The 17,453-nt window shown below is 39.9% G+C and overlaps 1 protein-coding gene across 1 annotated transcript in view; it reads right to left on the minus strand.

Moving 5' to 3' along the window:
* HUWE1 (HECT, UBA and WWE domain containing E3 ubiquitin protein ligase 1) overlaps positions 1-17,453 on the minus strand; it is a gene marked incomplete at both ends in the record, with an annotated part of 105,197 nt that overhangs the window by 43,207 nt on the left and 44,537 nt on the right. Inside the window, 11 exons of the mRNA XM_080718876.1 lie at positions 906-991; positions 1,205-1,455; positions 2,633-2,699; positions 3,322-3,467; positions 5,556-5,723; positions 7,168-7,363; positions 13,613-13,971; positions 14,245-14,404; positions 15,084-15,260; positions 16,198-16,279; positions 16,449-16,576. Of these exons, the coding sequence (XP_080575002.1) occupies positions 906-991; positions 1,205-1,455; positions 2,633-2,699; positions 3,322-3,467; positions 5,556-5,723; positions 7,168-7,363; positions 13,613-13,971; positions 14,245-14,404; positions 15,084-15,260; positions 16,198-16,279; positions 16,449-16,576 (1,820 nt within the window). The remainder of the gene's footprint in view (positions 1-905; positions 992-1,204; positions 1,456-2,632; positions 2,700-3,321; positions 3,468-5,555; positions 5,724-7,167; positions 7,364-13,612; positions 13,972-14,244; positions 14,405-15,083; positions 15,261-16,197; positions 16,280-16,448; positions 16,577-17,453) is intronic.

A 17,453-nucleotide genomic window follows, 5' to 3' on the forward strand; every position in this document is an offset into this window, starting at 1 on the left:
CTCCCAGGTACTGCTTGAGCTACCACACTTGGCTAGAGCTCAGCAGTTCTATTTGCAGGCATATAACACCCAACACAAATGCTTCCCTAGATACGTATAAGAATGTTCATAGCAATACTATCTGCGACAGCTCCAAAGAAAAGAATTATGCAACTACCACTATTAACAGCAAAATGGATAAAAAGATTATGAAAAGATTATGTAACATAACCACATGATCAAATTCTATACAATGAAAACAAACTCCAATTATACACAAAAATGAATTTTGCCACTGTTACACATAATGAGCCAGACAGAAAAACTCATACTATAAGATTCCATTTATATAAAGTATAAGCCCACTTTTTAGGGAGGGGCAGCTTCTGGGACTTTGCCGTATTTGACATGTGTGACACTTATACAAAAAAAAAAAAATTAACTGACTACTTACTTAGGATTTGTATATTTATAACTAAGGTTAAAGTAAAAATGCTTTCATAAGTAGAGCTGCTTCCATAAACTGTAACACTAGTGCTCTTATTCTCAGACCCTTTGCCACTAGAAATCATAAAACCACGTGTCCCGCAAAATGAAGTTCCCTATCCCAACCTCCGTAGATACCTATGTAACACACTTGGAAATATTTTAAAGTGTTTGTATTAAAGTGCCCACCTCACTTGAAAAACCTAATCTGAATATAATTCTATATTGGGACATATAACATGAGTTCATTATTTTCCACATCTCTTTTGAGGGACATCTAGACTATTTCAGTGAAAAGGAATTTAAAACAAAAACCCTGAAACAACCTTTAGTCCCAGAATGACTTCTCATCCTCCCAAATTCAATTCTTGTCAAATTACACCTTTAAAAGTCTCTTCAACTCACTTATTTTCCCCAACTTCACCCAAATCATGCTTTACCTAGAGGTTACTCTGTCACATTCCAAACTAATCTTTCTGAATTCAGTCATGCCTTTTGCAATCTCCACACTGCAGGCCAGTGGATTCTGAACAGAACAAAACCCACCAACTCAATTCCTGCAGTAAGCTCGATGACTCTACACGGGAAAGACCTAGCCGTTCAATGTGTGTCAAGGCGTCTCTAAATCTCTTGTCATTGGCACGAGTATTTAGCATGTATGAGTTCTCAGCAAAATGCCAACACACGGTAGTTATACAAAATGATGGAAGTAGAACATCTTAACAGCTGGAAATAGTACCTCTTTGATCAGCTCAGATTGGCCCACGGTGTAGCTGTAGTTGGCAATTAGTGTAGCGATACCAACATAGGACCTCACCAACTCTGCGAGAAGACGGAGGATAGTGGAGGTAGGCATTAAAGGTTTGCTGCCTTTGCCTTTCTGCTTGCCTTCTTCGGAGGCCCGGTCCCCTTCTTTATCTTTCTTCCCATCTCGAGACTCCTCCGGAGTTGAAGCACCTGAGAAAGAACCAAATACTACTTCAATCCACACTGGAATTAATGGGAAAAATCAAACCTTAGGTAGGAAGAATACAACTTTTCTTCCACTTAGGCCACTTGTTCAAATTGGACACTCTTGTCAGGCTTCAGTTGAAGGATAGAGGACTAGGATGACTCACGACTGAGATGTGTTATATAGATACAGTAAAGCAAGGAGCCTTTGCTCAGCTATTCAGGCATCCCCCGCCATTTCCCTACTCTTATAGGTAAGTTCATGCTGCAGAAATGCTGTACTGATAGTAGTTCCCCAGACATGCTGTGGATCCTCTATCACTTTCTTCCCTTATTTCTGCCTAGTATATACTTATCTAATTCAGCTTAAATGCTGATGTTCCTCAAAAAATCTATCTTATCCACACATATGGACATATTATGTGCTTACGAAACCGTATCCTAATATGCTTGACTCCCAGCAGTTATTCTGAAAGATAATCATTTACGGTCTCCCCCATTAGACAATTTTTAGTACAGGTATTCATTTTGGCATCTAATCTAATATAGTCTGTCTACATGGTGGACATGGATGCTTCCCTTGACTAATACTACTATAACCCATACTATATACTCCATATGGGCAGTAAGCCCATTAAAATGAGTTAACCACTAGAATATTCATTATTCTACCTTTTAATTGATTTCTAGGGACTAGAATGATATTAAGCAAAGTATCATCTAAAATAGACATTAAAGATCTTCCCTATCCAAGAATAAGCAGTTCTTGAAAGTTCTCATTAGACTGGCTTCCACATGACATTTCTCTTAATTCATGGTGATTAGCCAATGGACTCTGATACAGCCAGAAGACAGAAATCTGTCACAAAAAGAATATTGCTAGAATAGTGTCACTGACACTAAAGCTTTGTAAGCCAACTTATAGAAGCCATCAAAAGAAATACTGAGTGGTTTAAAGAGTACAACAAAAGGATCTTATCATAGCAACCACTAGTAAGTTAATGGCAACTGCAGTTCCATTACTTTCACACACAGATACCCTGAGTGTTCTATAAAAAGATCACTGAGCTCACCTCTGACAAAGTTTGCTAAGATAAGTAAATGTGACAATTACAATTACACCTGCATTTGCCTACCCCCTTGCCCAGGACACCCACAGTTTCTTCAAGCTGTCTTCCCAAGAAATAATAACATGAGAGGGAGGAAAGCAAATTACCCTCTCCTTGGGAAGTTCCAGATGTGGAAGTCTCAGCTGAGGCACCATCTGCAGCAAAGACCTGACTCTGTGGAAGAAGAAAACTCCTGAGCTATTACAAATTTCAAAGACAGTTGTCCCTAAATGGCAGGACTCCTTCCCAGGGTACCATCTGGGAATGCTACAGATCCCCTTAGGCCAATATTTAAACCATGCTGTTTCTCTCTCTGTACTGTAATCTGTGTGAAGCTATCATTATAACCCAGTGACTGAGGGCATAAGGGGAAAGAAATGGGGAAATGGTTCAAGAAACATTTCCAACCCAAGGGAGAAAAAAAGAAAATAAACCCAGGGATACTCTAATTTTATATTTGTTTTGAGGCAAAATGTTTTTTTTTTTGGGGGTGGTACTGGGGTTCCTGAAAACCCTTCTACCTCTGGGCTATACTCCCAGACCTATTTTTATACTTTTTAAAATTTGGAAACAGGGTCTCTTAAGCCAGCGCGGCTGGCTTTGAACCAGTGTGATCCTCCTGTCTCCGCCTCCCAAGTGTGGGGATTACAAGCGTGCGCCACCACGCCCGGCTAACAAATAATTTAGAGATGTCAAAATTAATACTTTTGAAGTTCCCCTGGCATAACTCTAACTACTAAGAACATAGAGACAATAGAAACGTAGAAAGATAGAAAAGCTGTTGGACCTGACTTACATTTAAAGAAAAACCTGACTGCGTATCAAAGTCGCTGCTTTGACGAGTTAATGACCGGTACTGCTGGTATACATCATCACCCATGTCTTGTAGGAGCTGTCCAACCTCCTGGGTCATACCCCCAGGTTTAGGGTCAGATTTTTCAGCTAAAAAAAAAAAAAAAAAAAAAAACAGAAACAAACATCAAAAATAAAACAAACCTCTTCCATAACTGTGCGATGTTAATGCCTATCTGGTAAGCTCAAGCAATTTTACTTAAAGTTTTTATGGCTTAATTATATAGTGACATAAATGGGGCCTGCACTTAAGAAATGCATAACTACATTTTAGTCAATAGTGGACTGTGTATACAATGGTACATACCATAGAACCTGGGTACATAGTCAGCTATACCATTTAGGTTTTTACAAGTGCAAGAAGGATATTTGCAGAAAACAAACTGGCATTTCTTAGCATGTACCTGTCATTAAACAATGCATGACTAATTAGCAGCATGGTTGATAGCTTCATTATAACACTAGTTTTCCTCTTGAATTTTCTCAGATGTCACTAGTAGGCTTAAATCAACAAAGCTGGTACTATAGCTTATGCAACAACATATGCTTGTCTACAGCTATTATAGCTAAATGATTTTCGGAAGGGAGGAAGGAGGGCAGGTAAAGTTCTGTGGCAGTAGGAAAAGCAAGGAACTCTGAATGAATCACAAGAAACCAAATAAAGACTCAGATATTTTACCATACGTTTTTGGTGATACTGGGAAATGAACCCAGAGGCAGTCTTCTACTTAGCCACATACCTAGTGCTTTTATTTTTATTTTGAGACAGGGTCTTGCTAGGTTACCATATGCTGGACTATCCTGTGATGCTCCTGTCCCATCCTAACAGGTACTGGTATTACAGATGTACACAGCTATCTTTGACTTTAAAATAAAAATTAAAGGCAATATTCAGTAATTTTGGCAGTTCTGTGGACATCTCATATATGTTCTATATGAAATCCAATATGACCTTATTGGAATGGAGCTGTGGATGCCAGGCAACTCAATCACACTTTTCCATATGCTTACAGGCAATGTATGCAGCCTTTTAACTAGAAATAAAGTAGGCTGGGATGGTGTTCGCAAAAGTGAGGAAATCATGCCATACCATCTAATGTCCCTAGCCTTGTGGGACCTTGTGGGGCAATAAAAATGCTTTGATTATGAAAAATTAGAGAAATACTAATATTTAATTTTTCATCTCTTCACTCAATACTATCATCTCCTAATCTTTGTTCATTCATCCCCTTGTATGGTATGCACTCTTTTTGCAGCTATATGTGTGGTACTAGGGAATGAACTCAGGGGCATTTTACCTCTGAGTTATACTCCCAAGTCCCATTTTATTTTGAAACAGGGTCTGACTAGGTTGCTGAGGGTGGACACAAACCAGTGTTCCTCCTGTCTAAGGTGCCCAAGTACTGGGGTTACAAACACATGCAACCACACAAGGTGGAATACGCTCTTTTTATTTATTTATTTATTTTTGGTGGGACTGGGGTTCCTGGAAACCCTTCAACCTCTGGGCTACACTCCCAGACCTATTTTTATACTTTTATTTGGAAACAGGGTCTCTTAAGCCAGCAAGGCCAACTTGGAAACTGTGCGATCCTCCTGTCTCCGCCTCCCAAGCACGGGGATTACAAGCGTGCGCCACCACGCCCGGCTGGCATACACTCTTATACAACGGACCTTTGGCAACCTCTTGATCCTCACCTTTCATGACTCCTTTCAAGACTGACTTATACTAATAAACTTTCCTATGGGTCACACCTCCACCTGGTGAAGGTGCCTTGCCATAGAACTCACTACTATGGTATCTGTGTCGTGTGACTATCAGCTTCTTCAGAGATGTGTTTTGTCTTATTCATCTTGATTCCCAGAGTGCTGGCATACACTGCATCTTACTAAGCTGTGCATTGGTTGAAATGACCCAGGCAATGCTGGGTGTGGCGGCACAGCTTGTAAACCCAGTACTTGGGAAACTGAGACAGGAGGGTAACAGGTTCCCAGCCAGACTCAGTTACTTAGGTTAGGCCCTAAGAAAATAAGTGAGACCCAACTTCAAAATAAAAAATAAAATAGGGCTAGGGGTGTAGCTTGGCTACGGGTGTCCCTGGGTTCAATCCCTAGGACCACAGAAAAAAAAAGACGCAGGCAAAATAATATATCCTTCTGAAGTGGCTGGTCACATACCTTCCTCTGGAGCATGGTATGCAGCCAGAGCATTCAGCATATCATAGATTACTTCCTTAATAGTATCAGGAATAACGGGCAGAGTTGAAGGCTTCAAAGGAGTTGTCTTCACGAGCTGTACAGCATTAGGACCTTTAATTCTAAGATTCTCAAATTCATCATCTGAAGCTAAGCCAAAAATGAGAGAAAAATCAGTCCTTGATTATCAACAGAGAAAGACTCAGAAGGGGGTTCACATAACATATAAGAGCTTGGGAAAGCAGGCCATTTTATCAGTGTTCAAGCAGTGTACCAGATTATCTTTTTTTCTTTTTTTTTGTTTCCCTAAGTGCTACATGATCGAATATAGGAGTACAGGCTTTGGAGATAGAGAAAAATTGCTTTAAAATTTAGATTTTTGCTTCAACAAAACTCAATTTCCTCATTCATAGAATTTGGTTATTTTGAAGATTAAATAAGAACACACATGATAGATGCCTAGCACAGGGCAAAGCACACTAACTGGGGTGCCAAAAATAATTGTGTCCCTACAATTTTTTTTATTAAAAACATACAAAACTAGGAAAAAGTTGAAAGGTTAGTATAATTAATATCTATATAACCTTCATCTAGAATTACAATTTGGCACGTCCCTCCTAAGATAATGAATATTTTCCTATAAATTAAAATGCTATTTTGACATCCAGAAATTCTTTTAGGTAGTAGGGATTGAACCCAGGGACAGTATACCTCTGAGATACAATCTCAGACCCTCCTTCCTTTTTGTAGTACTGGGGATTGAATCAAGAGGCATTCTACCTCTGAGCTACACCCTCAGCCCTATCTAACTCTTTATTTTAAAACAGGGCTTCACTAAGTGGCTGAGGCTGGTCGCAAAACTGTGATCCTCCTGTCCCAGCCTCCCAAATTCTGGAATTACAAGCATGCACAACCTTGCCCAGCTCGCAGTCCTTTTTAAATATATTTTTATGTTGAAATAGGGTGTCACTAAGTTGCTGAACTTGGCCTGGAACCAGCGAATCATCTAACTTAGCTTCTCATATCCTCTAGGATAATAGGCATGTTCCACCATATCAAAAAATTCAACATTAATAAAATTATACTATCGAATACAGAATATTCAAATATCCCCCAAATCTCCTCTATCTGGATCCAGAACTCACTTAAAGTGATGGTAGTTTCTTTTCCTAGACTTTTGAAACATACTGTTATCTGATTGTTTCCTCATAATGAAATATAGGCCAGACCTTTTGGCAGGAATACATAGATGGCACTGTAAACTTCTAATGTATTCCATGAGTCACGCATACATTTCTTCATCCATTATCATTTTATTTATAAACCATTAACTACAGGTGACCTCTTATCATACCAAGATGAACTCATTGAAGGTAAAAACTAGAATGAATGAGTCCTTAGTATCTCTAGAAGTGATTATGACAGGGAATGGCCTAGAGAAGCTACTGAAGTACCTATTAAATTGATTGACCCAAACCATCAATCGTCCAATTTCCAAAAATTTGCCCCAGGAGGCTTTCCGAGCTTATAGATATCTCGAGTTATGCTAGGTCAGACTTCCATCTTTGAAAGGCTGGAAGCAAGTGAAACTCACCAGTTCCAGAGCCTCGAGGGGCTGGAAGGGCGATGCGGATACAGCAGTTGGCCACTTCTGTAAATATGTCTGGATTGCGGCATGCAGCTGGCCCAAGGACACGAAGGATATAGTTGATCTCCCGAGAACCAAGACTGCCAGATACTACACCAGAGGTAGTGCTTCCAGCTCCACTTGTAGCTGCTGAGCGAACAACCTAGTAAAAAAGGGAGAAACACTACTGATTAAATGCCACTTGTTAAAAATACAACTGCAGCCAAGGAAGAGTAAACAAGTGTTAAAATACCAAGCTTTGCTTCAAAACATCTTTGATTTTTAGAGAGAAAGATATACTTGCTCTTCATGTCCTACCTCATCCTTCTCCATTAAAAAGAAAGTGGGTCAAGTTGGGCGTGTTGGCGCACGCTTGTGACCCCAGCATTTGAGAGGCGGATCACGGTTTGGGACAGCCTCAGCTACTTAGTGAGGTCCTTTGCAACTCAGTGAGACTCTGTTTCAAAATGAAGAATAAAGCCAGGCGTGGTGGCGCACACTTGTAATCCCAGTTCTTGGGAGGCGGAGACAGGAGGATTGCACAGGTTCAAAGCCATCCTCAGATACTTAGTCTCTCAGCAACTTGGTGAGACCCTGTTTCAAAATAAAATATAAAATAGGTCGGGGGTATAGCCCGGAGGTAGAGGGCCCTGAGTTCCATTCCCAGGATGAGGGAAAAAAAAGGAATAAAACAAAAAACGGGCTAGGGGTAGACCTCAGAGGTAGAATACTCCTGGGTTCCATCTCTAGTACCACATTAAAAAAAAAAAAAAAAGAGGGTCAAAAAGAAGTTGCCGTATATCTCAAAACTATCAATTCTTAGACCAGCCTACAAGTGATCTTTATAGAAATTGGGAGACAGATCTAGAACAGAACCCATATAATTTTCACATTTAGGTGCCAGCTCAGCCTCTCCAAATGTTGTCTCAATTTTTAAAAACAAAGGTTCAAGATGGGCACTGTAGTGTGTGCTTATAATCCCAGCATTTGGAAGACTAAAACAGAAGGATCACGGTTTGCGGGCAGCCTCTCAGTTACTACTTAGTGAGGCCCCGTGCAACTCAGAGAGACCCTGTTTCAAAAAACAAAACAAAACAAAACAAAAAGGCCGGGCGTGGTGGTGCACACTTGTAATCCTCACACTTGGGAGATGGAGACAGGAGGATAGTGCAGGTTTGAAGCCAGCCGTGCTGGCTTTTAAGAGACCCTGTTTCCAAATAAAAAGTATAAAATAGGTCTGGGAGTGTAGCCTGGAGGTAGAAGGGTTTCCAGGAATCCCAGTACCCCACCCCCAAAAAAATAGTACTGAGAGTGTAGCTCAAAGATAGAATGCCCCTGGGTTCCATCCATAGTACTGCTAAAAAAAATAAAAAGGATTAAAAAATTTTTTTTGGCAGTACTGGGGTTGGAACCCAGGAGTATTGTACCTCCAAACTATACCCCAGCCCTATTTTTTGGTATTTCTATTTTTTGGAACAGGGTGTCACTGAGTTGCGAAGGGGCCTTGTTAAGTAGCTGAGGCTGTCCGCGAACTGCGATCCTTTGGTCTCCACCTCCCAAATGCTGGGATTACAAGCATTCGCCACCACGCCCGACCAGGTACAAAATATTTAACAGTGATAACTGTTGAGTGTATAAGTACAATACTAAATGTTTTCTTTATGTCTAAAAGTCAACCATCATTCATAGATAATAGCCAAAGGAGATATCAACTATTTACAAATTGTTCGCTTTTTGATACCATAGGGCTTAAATATAGCTATGATTTTATTTTTCTCATAGTTACTTGCCAGGGCTGGGTGAGGTGACACACACTTGTAATCCCATTACTTGGGAGGCTGAGACAGCCTCAGCAAATAGTGAGATTCTCAACCTAGCAAGACCTTGATTCTAAATAAAAATTTAAAAAATAGGGTTAGGGGTGTAGCTTGGAGGTAGAATATCCCTGGATTCAATCCCCAGCACTGCAAAAAACAAAGAAATATAATGGAATTACTTGCCAATCATGGAAAATACAGAACTGTTCATTATCTATTTCTTTGTGAAGAGGTTCCCCAGAGAGATAGACATCACTCGGTATCTCTCTCAATGCCGTTTTTAACCACCATTCATGCTTGGTCTTTTTTTTTTTTTAACCAAATGACATTCTACCTTTAACTTAAGACTCCCAAGACTTTTTTTTAACATATAATATATATATATATTTTGTTGTTGTTGTTGTTGTTTTGTTTTGAAACAAGACCTTGTTAGGCTGCAGAAAGTCTTGCTACATTGCTGAGGATGTCCTTGAACCTGTGATCATCCTGTCTCAGGCTCCCAAGTTCTTGGGATATTAGGCATCCACAAGCCAGGCGTGGTGGCACACTCTTATAATCCTAGTATTTGGGAGGCTGAAACAGGAGGATTGCAGGGTCATGGCCAGCCTCAACTACTTAGTGAGACCCTGTTTCAAAATAAAGAACAAAAATACAGTGGCACACGTTTGTAATCCAAGTACTTGGGAGGTGGAGAAAGGAGGATCACAAGTTTGAAGCCGGCCTCAAAAACTGAGAGGCCCTTTGCAACTTAGTGAGACACTGTTTCCAAGTAAGCAATAAAATCAGGGTAGGGGTTTAGCTCAGAGGTAAAATGCCTCTGGGTTCAATTTACGGTGCCACAAGAAAATAAAAATAAAAAACAGGGCTAGAGATGTAGCTTGGAGGTGGAATGCTCCTGTATACCCCCAGTACAACACACACAATAATAGGCATGTACAACCACACCCAGCTCACCTTGGCTCCTTATAGTCAGTCTATCACAGCCTCTCACTTCTGCCTATCTGGCTAAAATTCCTCTTTTTTTTGGGGGGGGGATGCTGAGGATTGAACCCAGGAGCATTCTACTACTTTGTGTGTGTGTGTGTGTGTGTGTGTGTGTGTGTGTGTGTGTGGTACTGGGGGTGGAACACAGGGACCTTTCTACCTCCGGGCTATACTCCCAGACCTATGTTTTAATACTTTATTTGGAAACAGGGTCTCACTAAGTTGCTGAGAGCCTCACTAGGTAGCTGAGGCTGGCTTCGAACCTGTGCGATCCTCCTGTCCCAGCCTCCCAAGCGTGCACCACCACGCCCAGCTCCGCATTCTAATTCTGAGCTACACCCCCAGGCTGGTTTTTTAAATTCTTTTTTTTGAAACAGGGTCTCATTAATTTGTAGAGGGCCTCAATAAGTACCTGAGGCTGGCTGTGAACCTGGATCCTCCTGTCTCAGTTTCCCAAGTACTGGGATTAAGCATGCCTGGTTTATCTGGCTACAATTCTAAAATAATCTTTATTTTCTAGATAAAAGAAATTTTAATTTATGTAAGGCCATAATTTATTTATCCAGTTCCCTTTAGTAGACATTCGACCTCTAGAGTTTATAATATATAAATATATAATTTAATTATATAAATTTATTTAATATATTTAAATTTAATTAAATAATACATTTAATTATATAAATATATTATTTATAAATACTATAAAATATATATATATATTTTTTTTTTGCGGGTCTAGAGATGGAACCCAGGGGCATTCAATCTCTGAGCTACAGCCCCTGCCCTATTTTATTCTTTATTTTGAAACCAGGTCTTACTGAATTGCAAAGGGCCTCACTAAGTAACTGAGGCTGTCCTCGAAACGCGATCCTCCGGTCTCAGCCTCTGGAATGCTGGGATTACAAGTGTGCACCACCACACCTGGCTAGAGTTTATTAATAATATAAGTAGCTGGGTGTGGTTGCCCACAGCTTTAATCCTACTATTTGGGAGGCCGAGAAAGGAGGATTGCAGGTTCGAGAACCTGTTTTGAAATAAAAATAAAAAACAGGGCTAGGAGCGTAGCTTGGAGGTATAATGTCCCCAGGCTCAATCCCCAGTAAACACGAACACACACACACACACACACACACACACACACACACACACACACACATACCCACACCCCTCTCACTCCAGTGTTGTGTTGTATATATGCTATGTTGACATACATGATGTTAACCATCGAAAAAAATTTTAGCTAGGTCAAAGGATGGTACTGGGAATTTAACTCTAGGTCATATACCTTTGATACACCCCCGTCCTATTTATTTTTCTTTATTTTCAAACACTAGGGTCTCACTAAGTTGCAGAGTGCCTCAATAAGCAGCCAAAGCTAGTGGCAAACCTGTGCTCCTTTGGTCTTAGCCTCCCAAATACTGGGATTATAATATACACCACTATGTCTAGGTAAAGGATGTCTTAAACTGACAGTTACCAAAATGCACTCCAATGTGGTGGCACCAATTTCCACTCCTACCAAAAGTAAGAATATGCCTTGTCCTTCACACCTGTACTCACAATGGGTATTATATTTACTTTTGCCAGTTTGATGTGTTAAAATTGCCTCCGTCTTTCATTCCCATTGCCCCCTCCCAAATCTACTTAGCATTTGAAAGTATTTCATACAATCAGGGCCTCTAGGTAATCTTACCATTTTCCAGTTTTCAAAAATCTCAAATATTTCATGGTTTCTTGGGGTTTTTAGTTTAAATTTTGCCTCTCTATATATACATGTTTCTTCCCTGTTCAGCTATCTCTTGACCTTGGATTACTGTATAGACTGCCTTTAGTAGTTCTCTGAATTTTGCCTATGTGAGATAAAATCAGACTGGGTGAAGAACCATTTGAAGAATCTGAGATGTATATTCATACATGCAAGGAAGTGAAAATTGGTACTACCACCATTCTAGAAAGCCAAGTTAAAAATATTTATATCTTTTGACCTGATTTTTAGAAATATCCCAAAATATCAATTTTAAACATGAACAAACCAAACCTGGGCACAAAAATGCATACAGTAACCCTACTTAGCAAGGTAGAAAACACTATCCCATGGGAGGGGACTATAATTAAATTTATTCATAGTCATATAATGAAAGCTGACAAAAAAGATAGAGAATTCTATTAAAATGTATAGAAAAAGGTTTGATGGTAAAATGGTAAAACATTTACCTTCTACCTCTCTGTTTTAGTGTTAATTTTTCAAAGGTTGTGTGTGTGTGTGTGTGTGTGTGTGTGTGTGTGTGTGTGTGTGTGTGTAACCCAGGGTCTGGAACCCAGACCTATTTTATACTTTGTTTGGAAACAGGGTGTCACTAAGTTGCTGAGGCTGGGTTCAAACCTGCGCGATCCTCCTGTCTCAGCCTCCCAAGCGCAGGGATTACAAGCGTGCACCACCACGCCCGGCTCAAAGGTTATATTTTTTATAATTACTTTGACATTTCTTTCAGTGCTTTTTACATTTCCTGAAACATAACCTTATATTCTGATATGTACAGTAAACATTTGTTAAATGCCTATCACAGAACCTTGCAGAACATTCAAAATAACTTTACTTTTATGCTCCCAAAATAAAATGTTTTAGAAACAGGTTCTTTGGCAAATCCTTAAGGCGTATTCCTACATAGGAATGATCTTTAAGGCATAAACTTTGGAGAGAATATATCAGTTTGGTACTAAAGAATATTCTAGTTTGATTAAATAAATCTAGATTGTCAGAAAGAACTGTTATACAATTAGGGTTTGGAATGTCCTCCCTAAGGGTCTTGTTATAGCAAGTCCAAAGTGCATCCAAGTTCAGTGACAGAATATGGCTGGGGGTGTGTCCCTGCAGGCACAGCCAGGGACAGTGTCTCCCTCTCACTCCCCTCCCCCGGGGCCAGGCCACTGTAGTATCTCTCTCACTCTGTCATATCTTCTCTGCCTTGCTGCCATATCCCCTGGGTTCTTGAGGAGAGAGCTGGCCCAACATAGACCGAAACCTTCAACACTGTAAACTAAATGAATCTTCTTCCCTCTAAGATGTACTTGTCAGGCATTTTTGCCAGATCAAAATGCTAACAGAAGGACTTCCTAGAGAAGACGTACTACTATGGTAAAACTGTACTTAAAGGTAGAAAAATATATTTTCTAGTTCTTTTAAAGATGTCATTCGAGCTGGGTGTGGTGGTGCACGCTTATAATTCCCCCTCTTAGGAGACTGAGACAGGAGGATCGCGCAGGTTCAATGCCAGCCTCAGCTACTTCGTGCGGCTTTCAGCAACTTAGTGAGACCCTGTTTCCAAAGAAAATATAAAATAGGTCTGGGGTGAAGCCTGGAGGTAGAAAGCCCCTGGGTTCCACCCCCATTACTACAAAAACAAAAACCAAAAAAAAAACCCAGATGTCACTCAACAGGATAATCTACCATCACCCAAGCAATCTTTCAAGTATACAGTTGGGTATTTATACTGGACAAAGCATGTAATGCGTATACCAAATTATATACTCTAAGATGTTGCAGAAGTCTGTTTGAGACAAAGGAGAAGAAAAGTAAGATGTAAACTGGAACTGAGGCTAAAATAACTCACCTTTTCCATGGTATGACGGAGGGTACAGGGGTCCTCAATGATGTGTCTCAACAGAAGGGTGACCAGGGGAGTAAACCCATTGAAGCCAGAGCTCTGGGTCAAGTTCAAGATCATACGAGTACTCTTTAGCTCTGCAAACATCATGGCATATTTGTGGTCCCGGGTGAGCCTTAGGCAGAGGCGAAGGGTTGCATGCAAAGTATCTGGGTCCACAGGGACTCCCAGCATGCTCACACAAGCCCGGATTAACACAGTCACCATATCTTCTGTCAAGCCCTGGATAAGGATCTCTCCAACTTTTGTTTCTTCCAGACTGGTATCCTTTTCAGTGTTTGTACTCTCTAGTGCCAATGGGGTATCTATAAATGGGGAAAAATGAGTTTAAGACAGTTTAACTTGACATTTCCTTTCACACCTTTCTCTAAGTACCAGCTAAGCACTTGGGTCCAATTAGGAAAAATAAACCAAATACCAATTCTTAGGCCAGATGAAAAGATGGGCATATGAGAAGACTTTGAGTTTTTTATTTGTTTAAGCAGTCTGGGGGGAAAATCACTTGCAGTGAAAAAGGCTAAACCTTAAGCCATAAAGGCACATAATTTTAGATAAAACTAAAAATGAAAAGCTCATACCATTGCTTTTATTTTCTTTCCGTTTGATATCCATTTCTTTGCTTTCTTCAAGGGTTTTCTCTAGTTCTTGCCCATTACTATTTTTTGAGTTTTTATTTAACCGTGGTACCCTAAGGAGAGTCAGCATCACAGGGCGTCGGTTTCCTGTTTCCTCATTAACCTAGAAATTTAAGCAGACAAAATAATCTCACTAGGTACAGTGGCATATGCGATCAGTCCCAGCTAATAAAGAGGCTGAAGTGGCAGGATCACTTAAGCCCAGAAATTCAAGTACAGCTTGAACGACATAGCAAAACCCCCATGTCAAAAGAAAACAAAACAAGAATTATACAGTTGTGTGTAGGGACCTCCAAGGTAAAATGCTGAAATAGGAAGGAACCCAGGCAATTTATCCCAGTCCTATAATTTATGGAGAGAAATCCCAAAAGTTCCTAGAAGGAACCTGGCATACAGAAGACCCTACAATGAAGTAATCCTTGACTGAACACTTAAAAACCATTTTGAGAGCCTTGTGTGGTGGCGCACGCTTGTAATTCCAGCATTTGGGGAGCTGAGACCACAGGATCGAGGTTCACGGACAGCATCGCCTCCTTAGTGAGGCCCTCTGTAACTTAGTGAGACCCTGTTTCAAAATAAAGAATTAAAAAAATCATTTTGAGAAAGGACATTATCAAATTGCCAAACTGACAATAACTAATGACTTTAAAGACTCAGTTCTCTGAAGCCTACATTCAATAGAGAAGTAGGAATCCTACTCCTTTTTAACATATTAGGACTCTGGTTAAGCCAGTAACTTCTCCTCTTTTAAATAATGTTTATAGCAATGGGTGAACATGTACCTGCACCATTGTGGTGAACTGGACAGTGTATCTTCTTCGGCCAGCAGTGAATCGCACACTTGTCTCTCCAGATTTCCAGGCGGAGTCAATAGTGCTGTTGTTGCTTGCACTGTAACTACACCAACGCCCAGAGCGGTCATCAAACCAGCGCCAGTTGTTGCTATTGGACTGTAGGTACTAGAAAGGAAAGTACAAAGTTTCTTTTTATTTCCTTCAAAGTTGATTATTGTAAGAAATAGTAACATTATCAGTGTTCACTAATAAAACTAATCCAGGAAAAAGAAAAATACATTTTATTTTTTATTTTTTTGCAGGTCTGTGGATGAAACCCAGGGGCATTTGACCTCCGAGCTACACACCCTACCCTATCTTTTATTCTTTATTTTGAAACCAGGTCTCACTGAATTGCAGAGGGCCTCACTAAGTAGCTGAGGCTGTCCGTGAACTGCAATCCTCCGGTCTCAGCCTCCCGAATGCTGGGATCACAAGCATGCGCCACCACGCCTGGCTACATTTTATTTTTAATACAGAGAGAGGTAGACCTCTCTATCTGGAGCAAATATTATTTAAGAAGTTACTAAGCTAATGTGGTGTAGAGTGATTTTCATCTAAGGAGCATTTGATTTTGTAGAAATTGTTGTAGAGTAAAATTCTTCATGTAATAAAGGACCTACTCATTCATTCATTCATATGCACATAGAGTTTTTCCCCTTTTTGTAGTACTAGGGATGGAACCCAGGGACATTCTACATTTACAAGTCTGGCTAAGTTGCTGAGGGCCTAATTATGTTGCTGAGGCTCTCCTTGAACCTGGGAACTTCCTGTCTCAGCCTCCCAAATACTGGAATTACAGGCCCATGTCACAACGCCTAGCAAACTCCTCCTCCTCTGCACTATTTTAATATTTACTTTCAGGGTTAAATTCTTGATGTCTTCAGCAAGTAGCTTCTAAAGGAAAATAGTTCAAATTCCTCATTTGGAAAAGAAAATCCCTTAAGATTTACATCTGGAGAGAGACCTTTGTATTTTTCACTGTTATTTTATATTCTTTTTTAGTCTACTCTTGCCAAGAGAGTAAACAGTTCTGCCCTCATAGATACTATATATTACATACCTTCGTCATCTGGGCTCTCCTTTTTGAGGAGATGGCTGTCTTTTCATAGAAATCAATTAGGAGCAATACTGGGGTGATCCACCTAAGAATGAGAAATGATGTGTTCTGGTCATGAAATAAAAGTTGAACAAATTGGGAAAATATATCTATATTTCACGAGATACCTCTCAGTTTTCAAACCACGAAAGTACTCAATATTTGCCTCATATATGCCCCAGAAGAGTGTGAAATCAGGATATAGAGTCACTCACTTTGGGGTCTGGACCTCCTTTTGCTCCTTAGCAGCCTGTAGGCAGGGCTGAACCACTTCCAAGAGCTTGATTAGAACATTAAGGATGCCACTTGATTCAACAACCCAAGCACAAGGTAGCTTCAATTCCTGATTGATTCATCAAAGGAAAAAATAAGACAAATTTCTACTAAAAAACAAGGATTAGCACCCAATAGGAGAACAAAGGGCTGAACATCAACAGAATCTGTTGAATTCAAATTATACCTTTGATCACTTATCAGTAGCATAATTGCAGAGATAAAATTCCCTAGGTTTTGGGTTATCTCCAGTGTAATTCTGATGATTAAATAATATTTTATGTGTGTGTATATGTGCACAGACACAGGCTTAAGGTGACCAACATAGTTCCTGGCAAATTTAATATGTGATAAAACCAGAAATAGTTATTAATATTGTTAGGAACTGCCCCATAGACAGTGCATTCACTACTGTGAAATTGTAAGCTTTTGAGAGAAACTTTACATATAATCTTTCAAGGAAGATGGAAGAATTAAACATAGTCAATGATTCTTCTTTCCAGGGCTCCACTAAAGTGTTACTTTTTTTTTTTTGGTGGTACTAGGGGTGGAACCCAGAGGCTTTCTACCTCCGGGCTATACTCCCAGACCTTTTTTATATTTTATTTGGAAACAGGGTCTCACTAAGTTGCTGAGAGCCTCACTAAGTAGCTGAGGCTGGCTTTGAACCCGTGCGATCCTCCTGTTTCAGCCTCCCAAGCGCGGGGATTACAAGCTTGCGCCACCATGCCCAGCGGCTAAAGTGTTACTTTTAATGTGAAACTACTGGAAATGAACTGCAATAATAAGTGACTAAATAAATTTGAGAAAGTCCAAAAGATAGAATCATGTGAGCATGTTATAAAAAGTCACAATGTCCTAATGGAATATTCAATAAAAGAATATAACTTTCTATATGCTCTATCTCAATAGCTTGAATTGATAGAAAAAGGACTAGAAGAAAACAT

Source organism: Muscardinus avellanarius (assembly GCF_963383645.1).
Source record: "Muscardinus avellanarius genome assembly, chromosome: X".
In the NCBI taxonomy this organism is placed as follows: domain Eukaryota; kingdom Metazoa; phylum Chordata; class Mammalia; order Rodentia; family Gliridae; genus Muscardinus; species Muscardinus avellanarius.